Source organism: Haliaeetus leucocephalus, unplaced genomic scaffold, assembly GCF_000737465.1.
Source record: "Haliaeetus leucocephalus isolate CR32 unplaced genomic scaffold, Haliaeetus_leucocephalus-4.0 Scaffold328, whole genome shotgun sequence".
NCBI classification, from domain to species: Eukaryota; Metazoa; Chordata; class Aves; order Accipitriformes; family Accipitridae; genus Haliaeetus; species Haliaeetus leucocephalus.
The window spans coordinates 1711536-1725391 of record NW_010972764.1 but is presented as its reverse complement, the minus strand read 5'-3'; the positions used below and the strand labels follow the sequence as shown (position 1 = coordinate 1725391).

Genomic DNA, 13856 nt, shown 5'->3' with positions numbered 1-13856 from the left:
ATGGTTTTGACGGGGGGGGGGGGGGGGGACAACAACACACGACACAGGCTGGAACGGGGTGACAAAAACCTGTGGTGACATGAGTTACAATCAACCTTACTACGGAGTTTCCTGGTTTATAATCAGAACCAGATGTACCGCACATTTTCTACTCATTACTCCTGTGTTAACTACACAAAGTATGTGCATAATTACTCATGTTGTTTTCAGTTTGGCATATTGGGATATCAAGTCCTTTTTAAAAGGTCAGGGAACTCTTATTTTTAGCTAAAAGGAGCATGCTTCTCACATGTAATTACACTAAAACATCTGCTTAAACTTTACTGTAATTCATGGATAGAAAAGAGAGAAGACTAAGACAGCATAACAAATAATAAAGAATGGAATTACCTCTGAGACAGTCGGTGAGTAAAATTAAGATCAAGAGGTAGGTGAGGGAGGGAGGCTTCAGTTTTGAGGGTTGGTGGTATGACAACAGTTGTTATAAAATTACAAGCAGGTTAATGCAAGGTAGTTTAAGAAAACTCTGGATTACGCAGGTAATGCGGCCATTAGGTCAACAAATCCCTTCAATGAGGAAGAAAAAGAGATCACAGAAAGGCAGAGTAAGAGGGACGTTGATGGGTCACGTTGAGAATCTTGGCCCAAAGTTATAAAGGTATTAAGGACTGAACAATTTACTTTAAGAAAAAGATGATCAAACTCTATGAAAGCACAGGCAGTAACTACACCAAGTGTAGCTTCAGTGGAAGAAGTAACTCAGATTCTTCCTAGACACCGAGTACTTCCCCCCATGCATTTTACCAATTACTCTGTTACATAAAGAGCATTTAAAAGTATATCCATGGACCTAATTGTTGCTTTATAGCAGCATTGCCTGATTTCAAGCTTCAAAATTCTTCTGCTGCTTCCCGCTTCCCCGACTGCTGGTCATGACTAGCCAAAATATTCCCTGTATGTTGCATTCTAATGCAGCGGCATTTTCAGATCCAGGACATCCCTTACTGAACTTCACTAGGTCATTTATGGAATTTGCACCTGCTGAATGTGGCACACCAACGCAGACCTTCACGGTTTAGGTTCTAATACATAAATTGTATTCAACATAAATAACAAGCTTTGCAGTGTTCTCTATTTTTGTAAGCAACAAGGAAGTCTCTTCTCTCTAGGTAAAGCTAGTGTTGTTTTCCAGGAACAGAAACGCTCCCCGAAAGCCAAGCGATTTAACATAAACCAGACAAGTAACGTTAAGTGCCCCCCCCCGATGTCAGACAACTCCGGATATGTTTGGTTTCTCCTTATACAGAGCTGGGGGGGGGAGGCACCTATGCTGCTTTGGTGCTGGCCACTACTCAACAAGTAAGAGGTAACAGCAAGTGAGCATATAAGCAGCAAAACTGATGTGCAGAGTTGTGAAACGATCTTGCCATCGCTCCATCCCTCAGTATTATACTGAATTAAAAACATTCAGTTTATTTTGGAACAGTATTTGACCTTTAGAAATACCACCTTCTAAAAATCCCCATTATTGAGTAACTGATTTTGGCATATCGTTTCTCAATTTATGGTGACTTCTAAATGAAGCACTTAAAACCAGAAGCATAGCTTGTCTGGAATAATCATAGACTTAAGATTGCTATTAACTATGCAATTCTTTAGTTCCAGTTAATCTAATTAAGAACTGAAAAATCAGAGTAAGAGAGCTCTAACGTACCATTAAGCTTTGTAAAAATTGTTTCCTTATCTGTTTCAGAAGACAGCTTCCTTTTTTTTTCCGTCCTGAACTTCATCATACTACCAAGATTCAGTTCCCTGCTCAATGTTTTTATTATCTGTATCATCATTTCTGCTAAGAACCCCACTCATTGCTCAGGCTGTACAGTGCCCATCCGCAAGGCAAGCGGAGCAAGAACACCGACCCTGCCACAAAGAATTTCCAATCTATATATAGACGAACGGACAGGCAGTGGAGTACGACGAAACACAATGACACTGATCAGCACACCAGGCAGTGGAATCAACAAACCAGTCATTCGTGCTTTTTAAGGTAAAGGGCTTTTTACAGAGTTCTCTGAAGAATACTGGGGCTGCTGTGCAGATTTGTATGCAGACCTTTGCTCAAGCTTAGGGGAAAGCAAGGAAAGAGTTAACGCACTCAGCTGAAAAGTGATGTGAATACTGTACTTGCTGCTGGGAGCTGGCATCTTACCGAGGAAGTTACTGACAGAAAATAGTTACAGGTTCTGGAGGGCCCTCAGAAACGAAAACAAGTAACTTAGCCTTTACCCAGTGGAGAAGGGGGAGTCAGAGAAAGGATGCAGAGTTTTAACTATTTTTAATCAATATAAAATCATCTGTGTAAAAACCAGTCAAAGCCATGCTGCAATTAACTTCTTTCAGTGTGCACAAGATAGCTACAGAGCCATCTGACAGTTCTTGGGTGAAGGTCTGTAGAACTACCATCAGCATTAGATTCTTATCATCGCAAAAGGGACACAATTAAGCCAGTACGCATCTCCAACCCCTCTGTTCAAGACCCAAGGTCAGCACAAATTGTGGTGAAAGCATGCACACACACAGGATTTCTCCCACTTGAAGAGTAATGCAAGACCACTGCATGCTGTATTACTCTAGCACAGGTGGAAGCCACTGGTACAGAGCTCGTCAGCTGTCTTGGTAACAGCCAGTTAGTTCACTTACAATCAAGTTTCTATGCCAGAGGAGTACACACAGCACAATAAGGCAAACTATTAAAATTTAAACAATAAAAAAAGTGGTGTTATTTAATTCTTGTTCTATACAACCTCCATCTCTTTCCCAAAACACAGGTGAAAATAAGGAGATGAGATTTTTTTGAAAGTACACAATGGACAGTTTCAAAAACAAACTTCACTTTGCCTAGGATCTGTAAAGCAGTGCAAAAACAAGGACAACAGTTTGATTTGAAACAAGTTCTCCATAACAAAGAGCGAATACAGATAATGTAAGCTACATGAAAAAAGCTACAGTTCACATTACATGACTGGCCCGATTGAGTTTTTTGTCATGACTTGTAAAATAACAGTAAGAAGAAACAGCACAAAGGCTTTTTCTTAATAAATTTTAATGTTAAGACCAGTTTGTCTGGATAAAAACACAAAGTTACAAGAACCACACTACTGCAAATTCTGCATGATGCACAGTAGTGCTCGCAATATTTGAGTGGCAAGACCATTTTGGAACTGTTTACGAAAGATAGGTCAAAGAGAATCTTGGCATCAGTAAGAACATATGTTACCAGTAAATTTAATATTGTGAAAATATCTCTGTCCCACAAGGTACACCACTGTAAGTAGTCAAATGCAATATTTATGCACATCAAAAATATATGGGGCGAATACTCAATTTAGCATTTAGTCAGCAACAGTGAATGAGAGAGAAATATTTTGTTTTTTCTATGATGTCATTTCACTGGAAATTTCCTAGTAAATCACTGCAAAGGGTAATATTTGTGGTTCAAAACCATCAGGACAACAGTAATTCTGTAAAACAGTAGTTTCTGACCTTCTGATAGTGACAGCCCAACCCCCCTGCCACTAGATTCAGATGCATTTGGCTTGTGCTCACTGCCTTAGAACATGAGTCCAGACACCAAAAAATGAACTACCACCATCACAGCCTGGACCACATTAGCTCAAAACACATAAGATCAGAGATGCAACATCAATAAAAGGAGATGACACTCTCAAAGCACCTGCCAGATTCTCAAGTATTAATTATATACACATATGGTTAAGTACAGAATACTGAAGGACAGTGTACTGAGTAGCAAGTTAAAAAGTTCCATCAATTTTCTGATTACTGCAATGGATACTCACATTTCCCCCATTTAATCTAGGAAATATACTGCAATCTAAGCATGTGATTTGATGCTACTTAAAGCTTTGCGATACTGTTACATATTTTCTTTAAAATATCTACATAAAAAACCCCCAAACATTACTGCAAAATAACTCTATCTACATATAGAAATAACACAGACTTGATTTGGTGGCTCTTGTGTGACTGTGTCCTTGCAAAGAGATCTGCTAACTTTTCCTTGCCTGTTTAATAGCATATGTATTTCCCTGCCTCACAGGCAATAAATGGTATATGATGAATCACTTCCTCAATATTATTCCTGTAAAAATTCACAGTGACCAATTCTGAAACAAAAGAGATTTTTCTGTTGTTGTTGTGGGTCCTTTTTTTTTTTTTTTTAAAGTAATTGTGCAATATAAAATTCATACCACAATTTGCAACTTTGGTAACTTACAGAAAAAAAGATTTCAAGTTCTTTAATTATGGACCACGTCAGAATGTTGCTTACACTATGCTCTTTGTTTCTGTGCAAACACATCAGATAAGGTTCATCCCTCCTTGAGGTCCTGAAAAATTCTGTTATTGATAAGAAATTGGCTACAACTTAAGTTGTGAACCTATCTAATTTTCCTTGGTACCTTTAAATGCTTCCATCACCTAGCCTTAGTAAAGTTTTTACTTACTGTTTCAATTCAGGAAATCCCGATTCCCAAAGCCAAACCCCCACCCCTCAACCAAAGAGAAAAACCCAGCTGAGCCTCAACAAGTATATCTGAATTCTCAGAAGAGGAAATATTTTCTTGATTTAACAGCAACTGTACAATATTACAAACTCAGACACATGAAAAACAATCAGGCAATAGAAAAATGTACAACAGCTTTGGTGTTATACAAAATAATAAAAAAGACTTGACAGCAAGATACATAGTTCATTATGTTCTCACCACAGCCACTTCATTGCTGACTGTAAGACAGTTATTTACTTTTGATATTCTCTGTGTGGCCCTTCCACTCATGAAAAATCATAGTATATTACTACAATAAGAACTGTTATGAACACCATAAAGTAGCTCCAAATTTTATAAAAACATCTTGCCTCTTCGCACTATTGCTTTGTGGCACATTGTCAACAGAACAGCAGTCCAAAATAAAGTGACAACTAGATTTAATAAATTAATATACTTTTTTAAAGATGTACAATGCACATTCTTTTTAATCCAAGGTTTTAGGGTGTCAGGATACTTCTATTTACACATATACAGACCTCAGACAGCATTGATAACATCAGAAAATGCAGATAAGGAACAGAGCCTTAACTGCCATCTGGATGCTACTAACAGAAGCCAAAACACTGCTGAGAGTATTACTGGGAGAGATATCCGAAGACTGAAGAAGAGTCTATGAAAAAAAAGGATGTGTAAAGGCAAAGGGAAGGTCAAGATGTTTAATATGACCATCTATTCTTGTGAAGACTGAGGTGGAGTTGTTGATGTGCCTTGTTTACCAGACTTCCGTTCGTAATTCACAAGTCGTTGTCCAACAAGGTACCTGGGATCATAGTGAAAACAGAGAGGAGTTAACAAAAGTTAATACAATACTGTAACACAAAATCCACTCTGTCTCCTTTGCTGCAGAAGTAGCTGTTTCATTTCAATAAAGTTATTCTACAAGTGATCCTGCACCCCTAAGTAGTCTTCAACCATCCTCATCTCTTTTCTCAACATTCAGGCATTTCATAATGGAATACAGGCGCTACAGGTTTGTGTTCACAGCCTTAACTTTGGTAGCCATACAATTCAGACATACATAAGCTGAATGAAGATATGAAATATAAAGAGTGTATTTGCATTATTTATATACCCAGCCCCTTTGCTGGATGATACTTTTAAGAGCATCTTTGCAGTGTCTGTTTGAGCCACTGCCACTTGAACATCTGGAACAACAACTCAGATACAAACCCAAAAGGAGTGCTAATGAGGTTCTAAGTTCAAAAAAGAATCTGCCACAATGCAGAACATGCATTGGGTAAGATTAAGAGAGGTTCAGCAAACATATCCAATGAAAAACACTCTGGTTGAAAAAAGTAAATATTGTAAAGAAGAACTTTTACTGTAGCTCAGTCTTTCTTAAAGGGAGAGAAAATATCCTCACGCTACTCCATGACAAGCTTAAGGGCTGCAAGATTCCTTTATTTAAATTCTGTTCCAACATCTCACCCTCTCATCAGCTTCACAGTTTTCCTACCTTTCACACTATTCCTTACTTCCTCTGTATCATTGTTTCACACTCCTACTTTTTTGCCATCTAAATTTCTTTCCATGCTTCCTACTCATATGCTAGTTCTGCCTGTAGAAGAGCCATATACACCTATGAATTCTTCCCCTGAAACCTGCCATTTCCTTTAGAAGCTTTTTCACCACCGCTCCTTCTCTCACGGTACCGTAACCAACCAACCATCACACGTTTCTTCTATGTGTCTTTGTGACATTTTAGAATGTCACAAAAACTTCTATATGGTTTTGAAATTTGTTACATGAAAGATTTAATTAATCGCTACTGGCTAGCATGACTACGTTTGCTTACTTCCTGAAATTAGATCATTAACTTAAGTTGTACAAAATTCTTGTCTACAAGGGTGGTTATAACATCTAGTAAGTTCACTTAATATCAAAGTAATTTTCACTTCGATATACTTTCACAGCTTTGTATACTGTTTACATGCCTTATGTACACAAGAAAGCAACATGTAACATTAATGCAACTTGCAATTCAATACACATTCTGCCTGAAAAATACTAACGTTTAACTCAAAACCCATTTGTAACTATAAATACCAGCTACACATACTACAGTAGGCCAAATACTACAGAACATGTTATGAAGGCAGGTGGGGAACAGGATTTGAATCAGCTGATCAAATAAGAGGTGCTAAAATAAAAATTGATCTGCTGACAGTTTAATTTTAGTTACAACTCTCTTAATATTTCTAGAGCCTATTAATTTCACATTTACACCAAACACAATGTATCAGTTACTTCCTAACATTTAAGGTTCAAAGAAGTTTATTTTAGGTTTGACTCCTTTTGTGGTCAGTGGAAAGCAAAACTGTTCTAGGGTAACTCAGGACACGAACACAACAAACTCATTTACTCCTTTTCAATACAAAAGAAACCTAGGAAGACTAGTTGCTGCGGTCCAAAACTTATTTTTCTAAATAACCAAGACATAATGTAATTAGGGTAACACAAAAAATAAGGTAATAAGATAACACAAAAAAAGCTTCAAAACTAAGCAGGATAACCAGAAAAAAAACACTGGGAAAATTAGTATTTTATCAGGCATCTGGGTAATACAGAGTAATAATTACTGAAAACATCAGAAAACAGTACAAAATTTGGTAAGGACAAACTATCCAGTCAACTGAACATTCATTAACAGTTTAATTGGACTAACAAGTAGAAAGAATAACAGTTACGCAGAAAAGGTTGAAGAAATGGTTTTTAAGCAGTAGATTGAGACATGATTTGACTTCCAGATATGTCATAATCATTATGTTCACTTGTCCTTCACAACTACAGAAGGTGAGACAAGCAATCAGCTTCATTTGTGGTAGAACACATTCAAGTTAGACATAGGGGAGTGTCTTCCATTTGTAAAGACAGTCTATTCCTGTGTTTATCTACCCGAACCACAGATAAAACATTTGCCAAGAATGGTTTAGGTCTGCCTCAGCGGGTCAGTTGTCTAGAAAGCTTCTTAAAAACCTTTTTTAGCCCGAAGTACCTACAACACCTGAATTCAATCTGAAGTTATTATCACAATTTAAAGTGGAAAAATTAAAAACCCCACACTATATACTCACTTGTCATTTTTAATGTGTTCATAAAGGCGCTTGAACTGGCGGACTTGGAAGGAGAGAATTCCCATCAAAACCACCACCATAAGCAGAAAAGGATAAATCCGTCGCTGAACTAGGTTTTGCATTTCAGCAGTAACTCCTACAAAACAAGACACAACCCTCACAATCTAACATGGCTAAAGTAACACACGCATTTCTTCTTCTATACCTGCTTCTATACTTTTTGTTATACTATAACTTAAGTAGAAGGGCTGTGAAATAAATAACATATCCCTTTAGGTCAGAGATCCAACGTGACAGCTGCTGTTCTTTTTTTCATGTGAAGCATTAAAGCTGAAAGTTTTCCATTAACACAGTGAAAATCCACAGTAAAAAAAACCTGGGCCTATCAGCTCTTCTTGCTTATTGACTTCTGTATACCTCGTATCAGAGAAAAGTGGACACTATAAATACCTGCATTCAAGTGAGAGGTTAAAGAATGAAATGGGACTTCTTGAACATGTTGGTAACATCAAAACCAACTAGCAAAAGACAACTATCAATGAAAAAGCACATCTACCCTGCTTCTAAAAAAAATATTTCCCTCAATTATGAGAAGATAGGAAAGTCTAAAAAAAAAAAACCCACAACCAAACCCAAACCAAAAACCCAACACCCAATATTTACAGTTTACATTTTATTACTGAACGAAAAACTCAAAACCGAACCAGTACTTTCACTGTTCTAAGCTTCCTTTAGAACCTGACAAGTCAGAAAAGATGTCCACAGCTCAGTATAGCTCTTAAAGAGAGACTAAAATTAAATGTTGATTGTCCAAAGAAGTGAATTAACTATCCCTTTCCCAAACTAGCTAGATACCTACATTTCTGCTGTGAGATATTATGCAGTCCCATTCTCTTGATGTATTCTGCACTATAGTTTATTAAAAAGATAGTCAGAATAAAGTATTGCATTTCTCAGAAAAATCCCAAACTTTTAAGATGATACAGCAATCCTTAAGCATTTACATTTTCTGGCAGAATAGTGGGGGTTTTGTTGTTTTTTATTTGGTTGGTGTTTTTTAAATAACCTAGAGCTTCAAGTTTTATTTCCACAGATATATTTACATTGCTCTAAACCATTAGATGATAAACAGGTATTGTCAATGTATACATACCTAATAAAGGCACAACACCAGAAGCTATGATGTACGGTACACACAGGGAAAGTAACAGAACAGAGATTACAGGTGCTGCCAGTTTACGGATTATGAAGTGTAAATCAATGTTACGAATCCCATTTGCATATACCTAAGAAGAAGAAATTAGAAGTAGAATGAATCAACCAAGAAAGCCATGCTTTGCGCTTACAGTAATAATTACAAGGTTTTACACAAGTCTCCTTATGAGAGGAAACAGGTGTTCCCAACTTGCAGAAAACAGTGATGGCCACAGTCAAAGAAGGAAAAACTCTGTGCCAATCTACATCATGAGGGTTCCAGGACATCATTTAAATAGTGCCCAGGAGAGCAACTTAATCTGGAATAGTGTTGTGATTTGGTTGTAGGAGTGCAAGAGACCAGCTGAAAGATCATTAAATAATGCTGTGGACGGTGGTTTTGTGGGTGACCTGGGATCGCTTTGTGTTGTTAACTTGCTGAAAGAGGATCCTGTGTGTGCTAACAGAGCAAATCTATTAAATTTGGTAACACGGGCAGAAATAGGATCTTGTTTTGTACTTGGTTGGGCAGATCAGAGCCTGTGCATGTGGAGTCTGTGCCTGAAGACAGAGCCTCCACAATTCTTGAGTTGCTGCAGCTACTACCAGGGGCTAAGGTCTTAACACGACTAATCATGAGAAAAGACCGGTTTCAAATGGCTACCACAAACAGCTAGACAATGGCCTCCGTCCCACAGCCTGGATGTAACCATCTCTAAGGATGGCTCAGGAGAGCGTGTGTAGAACAAAAAGGCCCAGAGAGAGCATTCGAACTGAAAGGAAGAGCTGCGGTATGCATCAAAAGGTACTCGCAGAACTAAGACTACATTTCTCCAGTGCGACACCTAAAGCGATCAGAAAATGGTTTAATAACTGGGGCTACATGCTACGCTTAATCAAGAGAGCCACCTTTTGTACAGAGGTCACGACACGCATCACAGCCATTACATACAGTGCAGGGCTGAAAAGTTACTTTCCGACAAACAACTGAGATACCTCATTGAGACGGCAAGCATAGAACTTAAAGGTTATAATCAAGAAAAAAAAAACTTCTGTCAAAGAAAGCAACAGGCCATGTGACTCAGAAGTGCTCACAGAAACTGTTCTGGCTTGTCTTGCTTAATAATCAAAGGGGAATGGAAACGGTGTCTTTCATACGCACTCATCTATGAATGCGGTAATCTCTACAGCTCTGGAGAAGGCAGAAATTCTCTGTTCTTGAGTGGTGGACACAAATAACATCCAGTATTTGGACACATGTGAATTCACCTGAAGAAATAATGATCTTTCTCACTTTAATACAAACCTGATAAAATTTCATATACATTTATGCAGGATTTTCTTGATTTCAGATTTCTGAGATTTATTTTTGTTTTATTGCTAAGTGTACCTAAACGGATTAAGCTACACAATTTAAAAGGATTCTACAAGACTAGTTGAGTTTTACTCAGTTATTCAAATTACTCCATTACTACAACAGTAACTCCGTTTTCTGACTCGCACATTCAAAAAACATTCAAAATGTATTATACTGATAATTCACATGGACAATTTTTTCCTACCTGTTCAATAACAGTTTTCAGCCACCACTGGGGACCCATCAGTGTTATGGCAGCAATTATTTTAGCATGCAGAACTCCAAGAGCCCAGTCCTAATTTTGTAAAAATGGACTGTTAGCATTAACATATTTTTAAATAGTTTGACAACTAAAAGCTTTTAGAGCAACTTGTTAGTATTACATGTAAGTGAAAAGATAGTTACTTTTCTATTTACACAGGACATTGTTTAAAAGAGGTGACATATTCTGCAAACTCCTACGAAAAAGAGGATGCTCTCAAGCTTAACTGATATGTGTAAAATACTCAGCTCCCTGCAACCAGGAAAATCAGCTACTACTATTAAACCAAAGGCAAACACAAAATAAAAGCATTACACTTACTTAAAGCAACAGACTAACATTCTGGTACAAACTAATTAACACTGGAAACATTTACCTAGAAATAAGTCACTGTGATTCCTTTAAAAAAAGAAGTGAAACAAGATACAAAGATGCTCGCACAAGTCAGGAAACAAGGGGTTTTTTCTTCTTATACATTTTAATTGTTCACAAAACCCTACCTGATGCAAGAAAAGCTAAACAAAGCAAGGCAATGCTCTTCACAAAAGAACATCATACTATTCAGATGAAAATTTATGCTTTAACATATACCAAAATTATTATGGCACTGGAATTAAAAAAACCACAGTATAACTACAGGCTTCTAGTAAACACTGCACATCAAGAATCAATCCTTTCTGCAGTACAGATATTTGTAAGAGACTCTTCAATAAAAACCACCAAAAATAGAATGCAAAGTATAGGTTGACAGGGCAGAACAAACAGCTACAGAACTGTTAAGACATCATAGGTTAATTAACTTTCTTAAACTGCTGGGGAAATATATTTTCTTTCACCAATTATTTAAAAAGACAGCCTTTGTTGACATCTTTTACCCCACGTATGTTCAAAAATTTAAAAACTTCTTAAAAATAAGTCAGTGTTAAAGTTGCTTCATGTTTTCTCAAGCATATAACCTTTGTGTAACTATTCTCTTTTGTGAAAAATGGAGATTATTCTCAATACCAACAGCTCCTTGTTAATTTCGAACAAGCCTCAAATCCCTCCAATCCAGTATTTTGAGGAAGCTCTGCCACATGAAAATAAAATCTTTCGGTATATTTAATTCCAAACTTTTAAAGAAGTAACATGAAAAATTAAGAATTTTTAGAATCTCTAGCCTTACAAATTCTTTCCAAAACTGGATGGGAACCAGGATCGTCTACCACTGCAATCATATGATGTCCTGACTTATTAGTCATTTACTTGAACAGATAGCTCCAAAGTATACTTGTATTATAAAATAATGGAATATCTAAATTAGCAGTCAAATTCTTCTTTGTATTATGGCTTTCAAACATTTCGATACTGAAAATAAATGAAAGCTTGTTTGTGGGCAGCTCAGAAAAATCACTGTCCCTGAACACTTTCTTGTTGTTTAGTAATATGCATTCTAGATCTTTTGAGTTATGGTTCCCTCAGTTGGGGCTTCTCTTGAGTTACAAGATCTTTCATAATTCAGTCCAGGTGATGCAAGCATTTGTCACTCAATCCACTGTACCTTCATTTCTTCCACCAACTTGCAGGAAAAAAGTTTGCACTCACTTAACCTGTGAGACTTGACTGAAGAAAAACAAAATGCTACTACCTCAAAAATCTTGTATTAATGATTTGACATCTCAAGCTAAAATCAGAATGATCCTAAAGTATATAAAAATTCCTTCATAGTGTGTATCACCACTGAATTAAAACCTTGTATGGAAGCAAAAGATCAGCTGAACCTCTTGCCGCATAACTGTAGGCAGAGAGCTTTCCCGAAAGGTCAGACAGAAGATGTATGTCTGTGCATACACACATACAGCTATACTAACTTCTTTACATAACTTTACAATTATACTGCTGAAAAAAGTGTCCATCTGATCACTGAAATGCAAAGATCCTCTGATGTCATCCCACAAAGTTCAGCTTTTCATACTCAAAATTCCTAAGCATATCTTTTTGGTTTAAATAATCCTCACATCCAGACTGGCTGTCTTTTCTCTGCCACATAGAAACATAATTATGGAAAATGCTCTGAAGGACTGAATCAACATGAAACAAGAACTACCATACTCCTTACTTCTAAGTAAAGAAATGTATCAATAGCAGAAGAAGAATGGGACCAACTGACCTGCCAAGGATAGAAGAGAGGTGTTTGATCCAAAGGAACTCTCAAAGGTGCAACGATGACCAGTTCAAATAGAAGACCGAGCAAAAGTGGAACCACACCAGCTAGCAGTATAGCCACTATTAATGTCTTCATTATCTAAAAAGACCAAGACATCTAATTAGTGTTTATCAAAGGATTCTTTTTGTTTAAACTTCAAAATATAACTTAAACTACACAAACAGATAAAGCTGGAGAATAAAACTACACAGACCTTTAATTCATACATATACACCCCTAGAAATATTTTTTATTACATACATAGTTTTGCAATGCATGTCAAGATTGGGTCCTATTCCATGCCCCCTCCAGAAAAAGGCATGACTGTACATCCTACTGGTGTCCATAGCTTTAAACCATAAAATCACCTGTGACTGTTATCAGTAGGGAATACTATCCAATGGCACTTCACTATATTGAGTACTCTTGTACGTTGGAAAATTAGAGAAGAATCTTTCCAAAACTGCTGATTTTTTTTCTAGTGAAAACCAAACCTTAAAAATTCACTCATAATGGAATATTTCTGACTTAAAAATGAGAGACTCAGAACAACCACTCTTGTGTCTTCTTTACTTTAGAATTCTCTTAATTTACATGCATCATCCAAAAATCAGATACAAAATTAGTCTGACTTTATTAACATGATCAGGAGAAGGGACAAAGGACAAGTAGAACATTACATTTTAGCTCTGAATTTTCTTAAACAAGCTTAAGATTTTCTAAATTAAAATGATGGAAGAGATATTTGGGAAACATGGCAATACATGAAACACACATTGCTATTCTATCTGCAATAGTCCAATAAGCACGCAACAATGTCCATCACAAGAAGCCATTTATGTAATGAATGTTTAGAAGTACTATACTTAGGCAAAAAATCTACTACAGAAATCCTCAAAACCAAAACCAAGATAAAAAGGTAGGATGTAAATTTGTTGCCATGGCAAGAATCTGAACTAGTAATAAAAAGGGATATTTTCTTTAAAAATATTAATTTGAACAACACAAAGATCTGACAAATCATAAAGATCCTTCTGAAAATATGCATCAAGCTACTTTGCAGAGGCACCATCATCTATCAGCTTTACTAGGTTTTTTTATTTGGTAATGTCAAGTTGCTAAATGAGTAATAGTTAAGTTTCCAGGTATATGTGTA

At 36.7% G+C, this 13856-nt stretch overlaps 1 protein-coding gene across 3 annotated transcripts in view; it reads right to left on the bottom strand.

The window, feature by feature from the left end:
* MARCH6 (membrane-associated ring finger (C3HC4) 6, E3 ubiquitin protein ligase) overlaps positions 1-13856 on the bottom strand; it is a 51775-nt gene that overhangs the window by 1335 nt on the left and 36584 nt on the right. For 2 of the 3 annotated variants that reach the window (XM_010571439.1, XM_010571440.1), the window contains exons 21-25: positions 12665-12799; positions 10459-10548; positions 8856-8988; positions 7703-7838; positions 2769-5388 (exon numbers count right to left, since the gene is read on the bottom strand). In XM_010571439.1, coding sequence (XP_010569741.1) covers positions 5298-5388; positions 7703-7838; positions 8856-8988; positions 10459-10548; positions 12665-12799 — 585 coding nt within the window. In that variant the 3' untranslated portion in view covers positions 2769-5297. Of the gene's footprint in view, positions 1-2768; positions 5389-7702; positions 7839-8855; positions 8989-10458; positions 10549-12664; positions 12800-13856 lie in introns of those variants that run through there. The other variant, XM_010571441.1, reaches the window with a different exon arrangement.